The sequence below is a fragment of the Drepanopeziza brunnea genome (assembly GCF_022702325.1).
Source record: "Drepanopeziza brunnea f. sp. 'multigermtubi' strain 214-2 chromosome Unknown ctg5, whole genome shotgun sequence".
In the NCBI taxonomy this organism is placed as follows: domain Eukaryota; kingdom Fungi; phylum Ascomycota; class Leotiomycetes; order Helotiales; family Drepanopezizaceae; genus Drepanopeziza; species Drepanopeziza brunnea.
Window position 1 is genome coordinate 577789 of NW_027094068.1, and position 17448 is coordinate 595236.

The 17448-nt window shown below is 52.7% G+C and overlaps 4 protein-coding genes across 4 annotated transcripts; 2 read left to right on the top strand and 2 right to left on the bottom strand.

The window, feature by feature from the left end:
* Positions 1 to 911: 911 nt before the first annotated feature.
* L3040_003623 (uncharacterized protein) lies at positions 912 to 5806 on the top strand (the record flags this gene model as incomplete). The annotated part of the gene is made up of 3 exons (XM_007297845.2): positions 912 to 3714; positions 3790 to 5531; positions 5582 to 5806. The coding sequence occupies 3 exons, from the start codon at positions 912 to 914 to the stop codon at positions 5804 to 5806; spliced, it is 4770 nt and encodes a 1589-aa protein (XP_007297907.2).
* A 1348-nt stretch (positions 5807 to 7154) lies between these two features.
* On the bottom strand, positions 7155 to 7796 carry L3040_003624 (uncharacterized protein; the record flags this gene model as incomplete). Its single annotated transcript, XM_007297846.2, has 2 exons — positions 7155 to 7259; positions 7458 to 7796. The coding sequence occupies 2 exons, from the start codon at positions 7794 to 7796 to the stop codon at positions 7155 to 7157; spliced, it is 444 nt and encodes a 147-aa protein (XP_007297908.2).
* A 2713-nt stretch (positions 7797 to 10509) lies between these two features.
* Positions 10510 to 11733, bottom strand: L3040_003625 (uncharacterized protein; the record flags this gene model as incomplete). The annotated part of the gene is made up of 4 exons (XM_007297847.2): positions 10510 to 11308; positions 11361 to 11507; positions 11556 to 11655; positions 11715 to 11733. The coding sequence occupies 4 exons, from the start codon at positions 11731 to 11733 to the stop codon at positions 10510 to 10512; spliced, it is 1065 nt and encodes a 354-aa protein (XP_007297909.2).
* Positions 11734 to 13128: 1395 nt separating this feature from the next.
* L3040_003626 (uncharacterized protein) lies at positions 13129 to 15532 on the top strand (the record flags this gene model as incomplete). Its single annotated transcript, XM_007297848.1, has 3 exons — positions 13129 to 13141; positions 13234 to 13434; positions 13482 to 15532. 3 exons carry the CDS (start codon positions 13129 to 13131, stop codon positions 15530 to 15532), a joined length of 2265 nt encoding a protein of 754 aa, XP_007297910.1.
* Between the last annotated feature and the right edge of the window lie 1916 nt (positions 15533 to 17448).

The following is a 17448-nucleotide window of genomic DNA, read 5'->3' on the forward strand; positions in this document are numbered from 1 at the left end:
CACGACACAACCTTTTCTTGCATGCGTCACATCATGCAGCATGGAATTAAAGGGAAGGAGAAGAATCACGATTCGTTCGCATATGCTGCGCCGGGCTGCAACTTTAATTGAACAATTTCCCTTTGCGTCATCCGCATCACGAAAGGGAGATGAAGAGGGAAGTGGGTTTGGTTGTATGTAGAGGAGACTGGAGTACCTAAGGTACATACCTACATAGGTACTACCTATAGTAGTACAGCACGGTAACGGTAGTACTGGTCCTGTAAGTAGTAGTACTTTGTACTCTACTGTAGTTGCAAGTACCTACTACTACCTTGGCAAGCTATCTTACCAGCCCCCTTCCTCCACTGTCTCCCCTTCTCCCCTTCTCCCCCTTCTCCGTAGAGCTTGAGCTTCACCCACTAAATTATTTCCTTCCTTGCCTCCATCCTCGATCCACCCCCCAAACCAACCCCCCCCCCCCCCCCCCCCCCCCCCCCAAAAACCCCAAACCCCCCCAACCCCAACTTGATACATCCGGCGTCCGCTCTCCCACCCCCCCCCCCCTCTCCACTCTCCCCTACACCAACAACCAACACATACATGAACGAATACACGAATACAACACAATACAATACATTACAATACAATAATCACAATCACAATCACAATCACTATCACAATCACTATCATCGTCATAATCTTCATCCATCACACCTGGCCCTCCGCTGGAACTGGCGCCGCAAACCAGGCAGAAGTACACGAGCTCAACAGGGAAGGGAACCGTCGTCGATAAAGGACAGATCAAATTGCGTCAGGGTACATGAGGTCGCCGTCGCCATCGCCGTCGCCATCGCCCTACAAACCAACCCAACCATCCGAGCTGATGCCAATCAGGCTCACCGCCCCAGAGGCCTCGACACCAAGACACTATGCAGTCCTTCGAAAACATGCCGTTATCAGCCCCGAGGCGCGTCGGCGCTTCCATCAATATCGATACCGGCAGCAAGGGAAGTAGGAGGGAGATCCCCCCCCGGCGGAGTCTCTCCAGGACAGAGACGTCTCGCCCGACCATAAATACGACGTTCGCTGCGGGCCGGGCGCTCAATGGACGATCGGACCCGAGGGAGACTTTTCTAGACGATATCACACCCATCGATTCGGTGAACAGAGGAGGCAATGAACGGGAAGGCGGAGGAGGGCGTCGGGACTCCCACGACCTATCTTTGAGCCCGCGCCAAGTGACCCGCGATTCGCTGGTCGATAATATGCTGATGTCCTTCGACCAATTTGCGTACGGGAACGAGAGAGACGTCTACGGCAGAAAACTCACACACGATGAGGCGCAGTTGTATGCATCCTTCGCAGGCCCGGACTCGTATCAGCCAACCCAGCATTTGGCGTCGAGAAACGGACATGGCGCGGGGCATACGTATTCGTTCAGCTCCGACTTCGACTCTGCGGACGACCTGTCTCGACATCCCGGAGGCTCCCTCTCGCGAGAAAGGAGGAGTATGAGCATTTCCAACTTCCAGAGTAACTTGGGCAGGGGGAATAGCCTGCGGAAGGACGGCACGGCATCGTTCTCGGGCTCGAGAGCTCCACCGCCGCAACAAGTCCCCCATCGAGTACTACATACCCGGAGTGGAAAGGGAAGCAAGGGAAACAGTGCTACGAGTGTTGAGTTGGGTTACGCGCAAGGGACAGGCAATCAACGCTGGGTACATGGACAGGCTGGACGCTCTTCGAGCTTCGACTACGGGAGCGACCGAGCTGCGATGAATGTGACCTCGCACGCCGGGCCTCGACAAATTGAGGCAGTGGCTCCCTCTTTCAACCAATACGACTACGATGCGGCGCCGACGCCTACCATACCCGTCGGTCCTCGAAGGATGATGCCGCCGTCGGCAGCAATGGGCCCAGTGACAGATTCGGTGCAGCCAGAGCCGCCACAAAAGCTGGAGAGGAGACGGAGCACCAAATCTTCCAAAAGCGGATACAAGGGGAGACTGGGAGCAAATAACCCAGCAAGGTTCGATCACGGTCTGATCGATTGTTCTCGTGAGCTACCGCCCATGCCCGCGTTCATCAAGGAATCCGCAACGGCTCCAGCACCGCTGGGCGGCGGTGGAAGATCCAAGGAACAGAGCACAACCCGTGCGCAACCTAAGGAGCGGCCTGGATTCTTTAGGAGAGTTTTTGGCTCGAGGAGTAGCCCTGCGGTGCCGACTGCCTCTCCGCCCTCGCACGGTTCCACGACATCTGCTGAAACGACGGATCGGCCGCGTGGCCGTCCCCAGCATATCGGCACCCAGATCAAGGTACAACATACGCAGTCGCCACCGGAAGTTCCTCCTTCGCCCCCACCGAGAGAGCAAGCGCATGTTCTCTCCAAGAGGCCCTCATCGTTCTTCAGGCGGCGGAAGAAGTCTATTCGTGAGGCCGAGCCCCCAGTCCCTACGGTCCCGCATTTCGCGTCACAGATTACTGAGAGGGAGCCGTCGAGGGTGGCTCCGAGCCCAGTCAGTAGCCTCCGGACAGTCATGAATCCATATCTGAAGACCCCGGCCCGAACCCCCGTCGAAATAGCGCCCCATGCTGCTATAGACCGGCAAATGAGTGACAGCCCGGAGCCCAATGATCGGACCGTGAGGGGCTTCTCTCCAGACTACGATCCCGACCGGAGCGCGACCATCAGGGCTGTGCGACCAGTCGAGCGGTATTCAACGGACAATTCGTCAGTCCCGCCTCCGACTCAACCAACTCCGGCATCCACTTCGCAGACCGGAATGTCTCGCCAGGGCAGCTCGAGGGACGTAGGCCACGCTAATTTCCTGCCGAACAGCAGTGATAATGATCCGGGCACAGATTCCACCCCAAACTCAGTACATGGTCCCGAGAAGAAATGGTTTGCTGAACATACCATTTTACCGCCGTCGGTTTCGAAGCAGATAGCGCTGGTCGCAGATTACGAGAGAGCGTATGTCAGACGCTCGCCCTCCGCAACAAAGCCAGAAATGGGCCGGGCATCACCGACCAATGATTCCCCTCGCAGCCCCACCTCGTCTAATTCAAGTATAGAACCGACATCAACGCGAGCAGAAGCGCCCGCGAAGGATGAAGAATGGGTGATGCTGACGCCAGAAAAACTGGGGAGCCAGCAAGATGTCCAGGAAAATCGTGTCTACCTTGAAGCTTCATCATCGTCAGAAGAAGATGGCACAGAGCCGGCCTCGGGCTTGAATTCGACCCCGGAAGAATTACGAAGCAGCATAGTTTCTGGGTCGACTGAGACGGCATACAAATCCGCAACCAGCCTGCCGATTCTGCAAATCGAGGGCAGAGAAGAGAGCGCGTCTCCATCACAGAAGAGCGGGCTTCTATCGGATGCCGACTGCTGCAAACCTTTCGATTCCGAGAGCACGGTTACGGACGAGACTTTACCAAGCGAGGGTGACCGCGATAATGCAAGAAAGATATATGATGGCAATGAAGACTTCATTCTGAAGGAGAGAGCGGCTGCCTGGCTCGGAGAAGACAACCCCATTCACCTGCGAACATTGGTGGCTTACATGGAGCTTTACAATTTCACCAACCTGAACATTCTTGCTGCGCTGCGTCTCATGTGCGGCAAGTTAGTTCTGAAGGCCGAAAGTCAACAAGTCGATAGGATTCTGATCAACTTTTCCAAGCGGTGGTGTCAGTGTAACCCTAACCATGGGTTCAAAGGGATCGGTAAACTCACCCCCCCCCCCCCCCCCCCTTTTTTTTTTTTTTTTTTGGCGACGCTCCAGCTAATCAACACTCTAGACATCGTCCACACGATCTGCTATTCGATCCTCCTGTTGAATACAGATTTGCATCTTGCGGATATCGACCAAAAGATGACCAGGAGCCAGTTTATAAAGAATACCATGCCCACAGTCCGGAGAAGCGTGGCGGATTTGCCGCCCGACACGTTTGACCCATCAAGGCCTTCGATCTTGCCCGGGAAGGGTTCAACCTTCGAGTCTATCAAGTCGGATGATAGCTGCCCGGCGAGTACAGAGAAACATTCGGTCGAAGTCGAACGCCCCTCGTGGAGAGCATCCTTCAAACCTGCTCCGCGGATGGACTCGGACGGGACAGTGCCCACGCCGCTGGACTACGACACCCCTGTTGATGATTGCGGGCCGCTGGTCAAAGCACCCTTCAATGGTACCTTACGAACATGGGAGGTACAGGTCGAGATCGTGCTGAAAGATTTCTACAACTCTATCCGGAGTGAACGCCTGCCCTTGTTCGGCGCGACTACAGACAGATCGCTCCTTCAGGCCCCTTCGTCGAACAGCCTGTCACTATTCACGAATGGGGTGCTGCGAAGATCGCCCAGTGTGTTGAGCAAAGCGCCATCAGAAGCTCAGAGTTATGTGCGGGGCAGAACAGCCGAGACATTACGAGTGGGCAACGGCAAATGGTCGAGTAAGAATCGGTCCCGACCTCGTCTGTATTCCGGTTCGGGAATAAATTCCAGCCGAACCAGCCTGGACGATCAATCTTCCACGTGGAGCCCATCTGTTTCAACCAGTACGTGGAGCAAGTACTCGCTTGGAAAGACGCCAACATCCATGTCTGTTGACTCTATTGGCTCGGGATTTGTTCAGGGTGACTACCAGCAGTCCATCGGGTTCGCCAATGCTCTCAGCCAAGCAATCATCCGCGAGGAGACCATCGGAAGTGCTGGGAGTACGGGTAGTGAGCGTGGAGAGTACGACGAGCCTCGGGTTGCCCCTTTGCTGGAAGATGAATCTCTGGAGTTGCATGGGGCTCCATGGGCGAAAGAAGGAATTGTCAAGCACAAGCATCACCTGGAGGCTCTGGATAAGAAAGCGAAGGACCGCAATTGGAACGAGGTATTTGCCGTGATCGAGAAGGGCTACATGAGCTTGTTCTCCTTCTCGTCCAAGAGCAAGAGCAAGGGCAAGGCTGCTGGAGGAGTCGTCGGGGGTGGTAATTGGCAGGAGAACGCCAAGAGCCTCGGCTCATTCCTCCTCAGGCAGACCATTGCCAGTGCGCTTCCATCGCCAGGATATTCTAAGGCGCGTCCCCATGTCTGGGCCCTGTCACTGCCAACGGGAGCTGTTCATCTCTTCCAGGTCGGTACTCCGGATATCGTCAAGGAGTTCGTTTCGACGGCCAACTATTGGAGTGCCCGCCTATCGAACCATCCCCTTGTGGGCGGCATCTGTAACATCGAGTATGGTTGGTCCGACGCCGTCGTTAACAACTCGCTGGTCCACGCTATCAACGAGTCGACCAGACCATCGACCAGACATAGCATGCAGAGTTCTCGATCTCTACGCTCTAGCGTGGATCATCCCTACGGTACATCCTTCAAAGCTCGACTCCCTGGAGACAAGATCACCATCTCGGACTGGACACCACCAACTCAGAGCATGAGGGCAAGCAACCTGATGGAGGCCGATCAATTGCGCACTCTGTCGGACTATGTTGCTGGTATTGAGGAGGAGCTGCAAAAACACAACGAGTTGCGAAGCCCTATGTTGCTTGCCGTAAGTCATCTTCCAACGGCACCTATTTGGACCTCGCTAACAAATCTCAGTTTACCCCACGGCATCCTAATTCCCAGAAAGCCATGGCAAACTGGGAAAGAAAATCCTCTTATCTTCTCCGCGAGATTGTCAAGTTTACCACGTACATCGACTGCTTACAAGCTGCCGAGGCGGGCAAGCAGGCAATATACTCGGAACGCGCAGAACGACTCGTACCTGAGGGCAACGACGATGATAGCGATGATGATGCTAATAATACGCTCCGACCAGAGTAAGGTGTGAAAGATCTGGTGTTCTTGGCACAACTTCTCAATATCGAGATGAGACTTATGTTCAACGTGCTCCCCTTATTGCGATTCCACCTTTGGCGCTTCTCCTTCTGAAACACATACACTCGGATTGCTTGTGCACGCACTGGAGTTTCCATACACCCATATACCTACGTGCCCTATTTGAGTACTTCCTTGCTATCTGGCTTGTATTCTGAGGGCCGAGAGGCGGGTGATGGCTTGCTTGCATGGGTTGGATGAGCATATTTTGCTTCATGCTTTTGGCCGGCGTTGGGGCTTTGTTTTTTTAGTTTATACCCATTCTCGTGTTCTTTATTCTTATTTCCGTGTAGCCGCTTCTTGCTTGCAGATAGATAAGAGCCGGGCTGTGCATGGTGGGTGGGGGCCCTTTCTCTTCAATTTTTTTATTACCGATGGATTGAATGAATAGATGTTCTGCTGGGCAGGGAGGCGCTTGTGGATAGAGGTAGAGAGAACGGAGGAGATAATGACGGAAAGAAAGAGAATGAAGGGGTCGTTACATATATGAATGAAGTATGAATGTCATGAGCCAGGCAGCAGGTTTATCCGGACGAAGACAAATAAGAGAGGGACCTTTTGGTCGGATTCTTAATTAGGTTTTGCTGTTTCATGTTGGAAAGATGGGCGGGGGGCAGACGGTTTTCGCTCTGTTTCTAAGAATACCGCTATTTCCGCAGTTTCACCCGACGTGCGTACCCGAAGTAAAATCATCCAACTTCTACCAAAATTTCGCTCTTCCTGTGTGTGTGTGTGTGTGTGTGTGTGTGACATCTGGGGAAAATAAAAAGATGCCGCCGGTCCTCGATACCCCCCGGGCACCCACAACCAGACAAGACAAGACAGGGCTCACGGCGATTGGGGGATCGTCGCAGCCCTCTGACCCTTCCGGTCTCGTCTCCTGACTGACTCTTCCTCCTCTCCAACCAAACTCGGAAGGGGGGAGAAGGAGAGCATGAATCCCCATCATCATCATCATCATCATCATCATCCACCGAACCCGTCTGTCTCCCCGGCGCCTCTGGTACCTACTCGGATACCTGGACCCAGTTCATGGGGCTGTTCCGTTTGTCCCGTTTGTTTTGTTTTGTTTTGTTCTGTTTTGTTTTGTTCTGTTCTGGAGGGCTTCGGAAGGGAGCGGAGGGCTTCGGAGGGGAGCGGGAAAAAGGTGGTCTCGGATACTAGGATAGGAAGTTACCTACCTATTCTGGTGTGTGGTGAATGGTGTATGGTGAGTTTGTGAGTTTGTGAGTAGCGTCAGGTCTGCCCGGTGGGGAGTTTCGTCTCCGGCCTCCTCGAGTTTCTCGGCCTCTCGTTACGACGCTTCTAGAACGCGGCTGCTGGCCTCCCTGGCGTGCAGGATGGGGCGGTAGGATAGGGGAAACCAGGTTCGGCCGTGCTCGTCTGACCTGGTGGCCCACTGGGTTGCGAGAGGGTCAGTGAGGGAGTTTGCTACTGTATCTACGTGGTTTGTTTTGTTTTGTGTTTGGGGGGGAGTTGATGGATGTTCTTTCGAGGCTGAATTTTTACGTCTGGCCGAAAAAAAAAAGGGGTTTTTTTTTTTTTTTTTTTTTTTTTTTTAATATATGGCTCCGTGCAAGGACTTGTTGCTACTTACTCCCAAACCCATCGGGCCGCGAGACACGTCTTCTTCTGCCGTCTCCAGCGTCCACGGCGCCCAGCCGCTCCGAGCCTGCGACAGGCTGTCCACGGTCAACATCGCCTGCTGCAGCTCGGCGAGGGTGCCCACCCGCTGAGGATCCTCCCGTCTCCCATCCTCGAGCTGCTCGTCCGCACGCCACACCAGCGGTGGTGGCGACGCGCAGTCCGACTCGGGATACTCGAGGAGCCAGGGCTCGGTCGTCCAAGGCAAGTCGTCCTCACCCAAGCGGAACTGCGACGGAAGCGGCGGGAGTGGCCTGTCGACGACCCTCTCCTCAACACCGCCTCTCGGCATGCTCGGCGCGTGTGGGAGAGGGCCCCGTGTTCCGCTTGGGGTCAGAGGGGGACTCGAGGGATCGGACCGCAGGTCGGATAGAGAGGATGGCGATGGCGGTGGAGCGGAACGTGGCCTCTGCTGGCTATCATCGCCCCCCGTCCTCTCACACGCTGCTCTCCTTCTCAGCTGATGGTAATACGGCTGTCGTTGTTGTTGTTGTTGTTGCTCAGCGGCGTAATGCTCGCTGCGAGAACAACCCCCGCTAAGCGGCGTGGGGGTGAACGACGGACGCTGGCTTTCAAAACTCGCGGCTTCGTGCGCCTGAGAGTGCGGATCCCATCCCGGTGATGCAGGCTCTTCCCGTGGCCGCTGCTGCTGCTGCCGGCGCCGTCGATACAAGCTCTCTTGCAAGCCTCGCGGAGTTCCGTACGCCACGGAAGCTATACGTGGATCTTCGCCACGATTCGAGAATGAGACCCCGAATTCGACCCTCACGAATAGACCGGGCCAGGAAACTCGATGGGGGCTCCGGAGACGGGAGTGGCTGCCAGCAGGAGGAGGAGGAGGAGGAGGATGATGATAATGATGATGATGATAGCAGGGCTCCCAGCTCGCCATGGCTTGAAGAGACGGGCCGGTGGGAGGATCCACGGCGCCAACAGATACGCCCGTCCGTGATGCAGGAGTGGGAAGCTGGCTTCCTTCTGAGGCAAAACTTTTCTTTTCAAGCGCGAGATCGGTACAATGCGGTCGACGGTGCCATGTCTGGTTATTTCAGTTGGGGATGGGGAGGGGCCGTTTTATGACCCAGAAAGATGGAGATGAAGATGATGAAGATGAAGATGTGGGTATGACGAGAGAGGGGGAGAGAGAGAGAGAAGGGTTCACGGATGACGCCGCGCTTGTCTCGTGCGCGCTTTTTGGGGCGGCACAGCATTAGGTGGCTAGAACGCCACTTGCAGATCATGGAAGGCATCGCGGCGACGAGGTACATGCTCTTCTGCTGCCCTCTTCTTTTCCTTCTGGCCTTCGCTGGGTTTTCTGGATTAGGAATAGACTCAGAGTTGTGATGAAGTTTCCGATCTGCTGTTCCTACTCTATTACAGAAGCGAAGCGAAATGAAGTGAACGAGCATGACCGTGCATAGAAAAAAATGTATAAAAATAGCCGGGGATGATGGTAAGCCGCAAGTCAGCTATGGAAATAGAGAGATACCTGACTGGGTATGGAATACATCGTTGCCAGAGATCATTCTGCATTGCATTGTATTGGGATTGCATTGGATTGGAAGCCAGCTCGAAGGATCGACAGAGGTCCACCCCAGTATCTATTTATCTATCTATCCTCTCCCCAACAGATCCGTACTACGTACGGGTACAGACAGAAAGAAACACTTCAAACATCTGGAGGGTGGCAAAACAAGAAGCGCAGACTTCCGAATCACCTCGATGCGCGCGTCATATCGCATTGCAACGCGAGGTTTCCACTCCGGCCCACGTAGGCTGATCAGTCACACACAAAACCTGCACTCCGTTCGTCCTATGCTTAACCCCATGAGCATGCCTTCCTTCCTGGGCTTGGTCCATCAATCACCACAGCAACGCAAGTGGCCCAGGATCGCAAGCTGCAGCCGTCCAGACGGCGTCCGCATCTCCGGAGCAGCACGTATGTATATACCCAGGCAGGCCCGACCAGACAGTCCGTCCGTCCGCCCGTCAGGAATTGTCATCCGGCTCTGCCATCGTGGGAATGGAGTAGTGGAACTCGCTGTTGCAGCCACAGCTTTCGTCTCTCGGACCCAGAGTTGTTCTCTACTGTACTACCGATAATAATACTCACCGTTTTGACTGGGAAGGTCTCGTTTGAGCGGGTTCCCCGGCGCCCGTCCTCACAGTCGGGAAAACACGCAGAGGAGATCCTGCGTGGCACTTTTCAATTGTGGAGTAGGTGGTGTGAATCTGTACTGTACCGGTACGTTCCCTATGCCCCCAAGAAAGGCGACGTCGGGGTGAAGATCAATTCGCCGTGTCGTTCCGGCGTTGGGCTCCGTTCTGAGTGCGCGAAGAAAAAATATTTTACGGCTAGGTTCATATATCCAGATGGGTTCCCGACTGTTATCCAGTAGCAGCAATTGGGCTAGACGTGCTCTCTTGTCGGGTCACCTGGTGTAGTTGGATCAACAAGATTGGAACGATTAGGGGCCGAGTGGTTAAGAATGTACCGAGCCACCAAACCACGCGGCGGAATTTCGATACGACAAGAGATTAGGCAATCGACACCGGGCTGAACTATTTTTTGTGTTTTTGGTGTTTTTTCATACAAAATTTTCGGTCTTTTTAGAGCTGGGAGGAGACGAGAATCTTTTTTTGGGGTTATTGATGACGGCGCCTTTTAGCGAAGCGAATCTCAGACAACAGCCGGAATCCCAGCGAGGTAGTCGCAGAGTTTAGGCGGGAGCTCGTTTTGGGTTTCTATGAGGGTGGAAAGCTTGCGGCTCATTGATGACGACGACCCGTAACACGGGACAGCCATCTAGTGGCTCGAAGAACGAAGTTTGTGGTCCACCGATATGAGTTTGACTTCTAAAGCAAGAGACAGGTATCATGCATGCAACGTGACTTCACATCCCGTATAACCTCCCACGCCTCGAGAGAAAACGGAATATAAAATCCAAGAGCAAGAGACCGAGGGTATGAGAACCATCCGCCTCCGCTCCCACGCAAAAGCAACGTCACGAACTGGACGGATGCGCCGCAACGCCACGAGTTGACGGACCACCCTTCTCTGCTTCACTCGCCGGGTTCTTCGCCGCCTCAACCCTCCCCTCTTGATGCGTATCCCAGAAGTTGTGGTTCATGTTACGTCCCTTCACCATACCCGCAAAGTCAAAGGGATCGAGGAACGTGACGAGAAAAGGTCTCTTGTCCAGATAGCCCGGGCCTTGGATCTCGGTTACTCCGTCTTGGGCCAGGTAGATCGTGTTGTCCCTTGGGATGAAGCGCATTGGATGTCTGAAATTGAGGAGGAACGAGTTTATGATCATGAGTACACCTTCGAAGACCCAGAAGAACCACTCGTAGCGTATGATGGGGGAAATATCTGATTGCTTGGTCGTGTCGGTGGCGTGCAGGCTGGAAACTGTGAAGTATTCGACTGTGCGGTAGATGGTCCGAACCCCGATCAGTGTTGATGAGATGTACAGGGTGATTAGTGCGGCGTGGAGATTGGGGGGTAGCAGTTTCGCTTTCTTGCATCGGCGGTGGAAGTGCGCTGCTAGCAGGATGAACAGTGCAAGGATAACGAGCTGGAGGATGAGCGCCGACTTCAGCAAAGCTTTACCGACATCTTGTTTCGATTGAGAAAGACTGGTGTTGGCTGTGTAAGCTGCACCGTTCCCATTCAATGCTTCCACAACGACTGACAACGCGCCGAATGTCGTGAGGACTCGACCGGGATGGATTGGCGAGTGGTAGGGTACGTAGTAGAGGGCCCGGGATAACATGAAGTAGTTGGAGAGTTCATACAAAGGTCTATGGTCGTCAACGTCGACAGGGAATCTATTCGAGAGCGGACACAACTTACGGAGCGCAATAGATGAAGACGAGACTAGCGATGAACACATTGAGGTTGTCGTAGTTGAAGGCTCCGACTTCTCGAAGAATATAACCGACAACGAAGAGGCAGGAAGCCCAGGGCAAGATGCCGGACACTTTCCAAGATTTGTAGTGTCTTTTGGTGGTCATTTTCTTGCTCATTGGACGTAGAGATGAAACTCACATGCATTGCCAGATGTGCCAACACCCAGAGACGAGGAATAGAAATGCGAAGACGACAGGAGCGGCCTTGTTGGGGGCATAAAACCACAGGCTACCCTCAACTAATGAATATCAGTCGATCTCTCAATACACAAGTCTCTGATCCTCTGAACAGTCTTACCATATTTACCCTTCTCCATCGTAGCTTCAGATATGTGGTTCAAGGTCGAGTGCCGGAGGTGCTTTGGGTTCGATCAGCAGATCAGGCCTGTGTAACAAGCAAGTTTTATTCTTACGAGTAGCTTTGGATCTCTTGGTCATTTATAGTGACATAGGCAATGAGGGTACACTTCAAAATGCGGAATGAAGGTGAGCACATCGAGACTGCAGCATGGGGGTAGCGTCAATATATAAAAAAGCTGCACACCAGATCTCTGATGATCTCATGGCTGTCCTTTCCTTCTGTAGCCGTTGTAAATACGAGGAGCCCTGCGATAATTCCACGCTGCCACTGGGCGCCACGTCTCACTCAGCCAGAAGAGCAACTCGCTTCGCCTATATTGCGACTAAAATCTGTTGATGGGTTGGCAGGAGCAGCACCATCTTCGAGACGCTTCCTTCCGCCTGTGCAGGCGAAGCTATTAGCTATAACACGAAAGTTGTACCTTTTTCGGGCGTAACAGTCGAGCTATGCGGTTGACCACGGTGAATAAATAAAAAAAAGACATATGATGCTTCCGTGCATGTAAGGCTTTTGCAGCTGCATTCGGACGTCAGACGGGATAATTCCTAGCCGGTGCTTCAGGTTACCACATGATTTGTCTGGTCATACAGACTATCAGGCAGATTGTACCGTGATCGATGTGTGGTCGACTCGGCGAGGAATGTGGCCATTGGCTATACATCGCAGCCCCTATTGCTTGCTGACTTTGTTTTGAGAGAGGGCTGTGAAGCGAGAGTTTGATTAGTGGGGCATGGAGGAGCAAGATTCAGCTCTTAGTTGTACAAAGTATAAGACGAAAACGCCGGAGGAGTCTCGGAAGTTGCCAAAGACTTGGAGATCTTTGGGCTCGACGGAAAAGGGGATTAAGTGTTGAGAAGAGTCTATCATGGATAACCCCGAGGTGACTGCTGCATGAGTCTTCGTTGCTTCTTTAACTTTCCGATGCGAAAATACAGACTTCGATCGACCTCGATATATGATCCCTGGATATGTACTGCGAAAAAAACATTGAGATTCTCCTTTCCCTAGGCGTGTGTACCATTGTAGATTGGCTACTCTCATGGTTCAATCATTTCCATTGCCAACATGAGATTTCATATCTGCGGTATATTTAACGTGCTGATACAATCGTAGACCTCCAGGCTGTTCAAAAGTTCGTCCGCTATCAATTGCATCGATCGGGCCCGTTGCTCGGTCAACTACTAGCTCCGAAGCCGCAAAACACTGACGTTTCTTCACCCGCATTTCCAGACGACCCGGACAGCATCGATACAGAGTACAAGTGTCTCTTCCAAGTCAGCATCTCAACTGCGACACGTTTGTTTGCTTTTTTCGCCTTTTACTTTCGCATTAATTTCTCCATCGGCCCGCGATGTCTGTCCGTGGTAAGTTGCAACCCTAAAAAAAAAAAAAAAAAAAAAAAAAAAAAAAAAAAACCCGCGCTGCACCCGGACCTTGGAGCTAACATCCCCACCAGTCGTGGCCCGAATCCGACCTACGCTGGGTGAGAAGGAGCTCGAGAAGGACACGATTGTACGCGCCGAAAGCAGTGTGGAAGGCAAGCCCTTCAATGTCGTGCGGATACCGAACCCCAAGAACGAGGCGGAGGAGTTTAGCTTTACGTTCAATGGCGTCTATGACCAGAGTACAACACAAGAGGAGCTGTTCACCAACGAGGGTAGGAGTAGCGGATCTGATCTCCACGCTGGCGCTGATCGAGGATAGTTGCACCACACTTGAAGTCGCTGTTCAATGGCTTGGACGTCATGGTATTTGCATATGGAGTTACAGGAACCGGGAAGACGCATACGATGAGGGGAGGACTGAAGCTTTCCGAGAGAGGGATTATCCCCAGATTGCTGAGTGGCATCTATCGACGGGGCCGGAAAGTGACCAAGGACTCTGGGAACGAGACAGTGGTCACCGTCACATTATCTTATTACGAGATATACAATGATAAGGTATACGATCTCTTCGAAAGCCCCGACAAGCGTTCTCTGGCGGGTCTGCCATTGCGCGAGAAAGATGGGAAGACCTTCGTTGTGGGACTGTCGGAGCACGCTTGCGACGACCTGAAGGATTTCGAGAGACTTTACATCGAGGCCAACAACAACCGCAGTACGGCTGGGACCAAGTTGAATGCGCAGAGCAGTCGAAGTCATGCAATCCTTATGGTCAAGGTAACACAGACGAAGGGGGATGAGACTTTGATTAGTACGGCATCAGCAATCGATTTGGCCGGATCAGAGGACAACCGACGGACGGAGAACAACAAGGAGAGATTGGTGGAATCGGCGAGTATCAACAAGAGTTTGTTTGTGCTTAGCTCTTGTATCGATGCAATTGGGCGGGGCGACAAGAGGATTCCATTCCGGGAGAGTAAGATGACCCGGATTCTGAGTCTCGGGCAAAATAACGGCATCACGATCATGATTCTGAATCTCGCGCCACTGAGATCGTATCATCTGGATACTCTGTCAAGTTTGAACGTGTCGAGCAGAGCAAAGAGAATCGAGGTCCGGGAAATCGAGAACGAGGTCGTCTTCACACAGCCACCGAGGAAAACTGCCCAGCTTACAGGAGGCTCGATGAACCGCCAGCCACTGAGGCCTCTGGCAAATGCCCACAACACACATGCCGCAAATCTCGCTGCTCAGAAAGGAGACAAGCCGGCCAAGGCATTTTCGGTGTATAGCGACAAGAGCAAGACCACAGGGCCACCTCGCAACATAGCTCCTCAGACTATTCGTAGATCAGATTCCTCAAACAAGCGTCCCTCGGAGTCATCTACGAATCCTCGCCCTACGAAGATGGCCCGCCCTAATACAACTGGTATGAGAATTGCACCTGAGCTATCATCGGCCAGAATAGAGGAAATGGTCGAGCGAAAGGTACAAGAAGCTTTAGCTGCCCGCGCACTGGATCAACCAGCTACAGCTCCGACCGAAATCAGTGAAGCAGTCCAGCGCAGACTCGAGGCCCTGGAGAAAAAGATCGAGAGTGGAGAAGCGGAGGATGCCAGAGCTGAAGGGTTGCGGTTCTTGCTAATGGCCAAGCAACACAAAGAGCGAGGCGAAGACTCGAGTGCTCTGAAGATGTACGAGCTGGCGGTCCCGTTCTTCCCAGGGCAAGAGAAGCTACAGAAGAAAATCGATCACCTGAAAGCCAAGATCCAAGCCAAGCGGGAGGACGCAGCTGCGCGAATGCCGCCACCCGAGATCATCGTCAAGCGCTCCGAAATTGAAACCCGTAAAGCCCCAGCAATCATGCCCATCGCTTCTCTCCCCTCCCCTCTAATCTCTTTCGAGATCCCCAACGACGACCCCCCAGCCAAGCAGCGGAGGGCTAAGGCCAGCGCCGACTCCGACGACGAGTTCAACGGCTTCGAAGCAATGTACGAAGCAGACTCCTTCGAAGACGACGACAGCTTCTCCCACCGAACCGCCAAGTCCAAAAAATCCAAACCCAAATCGGCCGCCTCCAGATCCGCTCTGAACGTCTCCTCCGATGAAGCCGACCACAACGAAATGGAGCCCCCGACACCGCGAACCAAGCACCTCCTCGACATCGTGAACTCGCGCAACGTAGCTATGATCAAAGGTCTCAGCGGGGTCGGAGCGAAGAAAGCCCGTGATCTGGTTGAGTATCTCGAGCTGCAGAACGAGGACGAGGGAGGCGAGATCCGGAACTTGCAGCAGCTGATTGCGGTGCCAGGGCTGGGAAAGAGGAGCGTGGAGAGAGCGTACGAGGGAATCGTGACGGCGTTGCTCGTATGAATGAGATGATGGGGATTCTCCGCGTTGTATTATTTGTTGCATCGGTGGAGTTTGTTTGGGTAACACATTCACAGGGTTTTTTGTTGATATGGGTTGGGCTATCGTGGGGGGCAGGGGGGGAGCTGGGCGTTTTAGCAGGTAGTGATTGTTATTGTGTTTGGACTATTCATGGATATACCTTTTTGGACTTTTGAAATGCTGATTCTTTCCTCGTTGATGGCTGTAGCGATATTTCTTTCCCTGATGATCTCTTTCTTCAAGTCTTGACTATTTTTGACTCTTTTTTTTACCGGAACGTATTCTGAATGTCTTTGCTTTTCTCTTTTATGATATTTGCTTGGCTTTTATAATCTCTTTTTTTTTCTGAAAAAAAAAAGGGCGAGTAAGCGAATTGCGGCGAAAAACAGCTAGCTTACCTTAGTCGCAGCTCGAACTTGGCGCATTGTATGTACAAGATGGATATACGAACACATAGCTACAGTACACACTGTTTAATATACTTGTAGATATATGTAAACATGTAAATACCCACCAACGAAACACATAAAAAAGTAAGAGTCAAACAGATAGACAGCCAAACAGATAGACAGAACATATCTCCAAACGAAGAAAGAAGAAGAAGAAGAAGAAGAAGACGATGAGTAAGAAAATAACAACACCAATCCAGCGAGCCCGGGATGGAGCTGGTTAATCTAACGAGCCGAGCCGAGCCGAGCCGAGCCGGGTCTATCTAGCGTAACCTGACTTCAGCCTAGCTCCATCCAGCTTCTAAGTAGCCCTCCTTCCATTTCAGCCGTGTGTATATATAAATATACATACCTATATAATATATATATCTATATATATATATCTATCCCCCTCCCCTCCTCCCCACGGACAAGTACGCCGAAGAAGAGCCATCTACCTAGCTACCGCTACCGCTATCTCTCTCTCTATCTCAGTACTCTTCCCTCTTCCACCAATGTACCTACCACCCACCGCTTACTAGCCTAACCTAACCTAACCAAGCCCAGCCCAGCCCAGCCCAGCCTAAGCGGGAGATCCTCCGTCCGAGTGGGTATCTAGGCAGGCTCTCTAGGCTAGCGGTAGGTGGAGGGGAGTGTTTGGTTAGAAGTAAGTTCGTAAAGAAGTGAGTAGGTAGGTAGGTGAGTAAGTGAGTAAGTGAGTAAGTGAGTAAGTGAGTAAGTGAGTAGATGAGCAAGTAGATAAGTAGGTAAGTAAAGTAAAATAGCTGGAACTCATTTACACGCTGGCACGCTGGCACGACGGCACGGCACGGCACGGCACGGGAACGAGCGTACATACATACTTCGTACATATATACATATATACATATGTCTACCTGCATGCATGCACTCCTCTCCTCTCCCCGTCGTGCCTGTGCCTGTGCCTGTGCCTGTGCCTTTACTCCGTACGGAGAAAGCTGGTGGCTGGTAGTCCCGTGCTCATGCATAATATCACGAGCTTGAAAATGAAAAGCAGCAAGCCAGTCGGAGGCGGAAGGGAGTAAGTCAGTAAGTACGCCACCACTCTAAGCTAAACAAAACTAAACCAAGCTAAACCAAGCTAAACCAAGCTAGAATAAACTAAACTATAGCTTCCGCCGCTGTCGTACCTAGTACTCCGTAGTGCTACTACTACTACTACTACCACCGAGCTGAGCCCAGTGCTCGGGGTGCTGGGTAGGACACGACACGGCAAGTAAGCTAATTACGGAGTTGTATCTATGGTGATCTGACGGACTTAAATAAACATGCGCGTGTGGCTCTCGCGGTGGGCTTGCTTGGGGTCTTGAGGACTAGCTAGCTCCGCTATCTAAGACCTGGAGGGACCCCGGAGGGAGGCATTGCATTACCAGAACGAGGTACTGGCAGCGAGCGGGCTTTGAGACAGATTACCGGCCGTCGGGTCGTAGT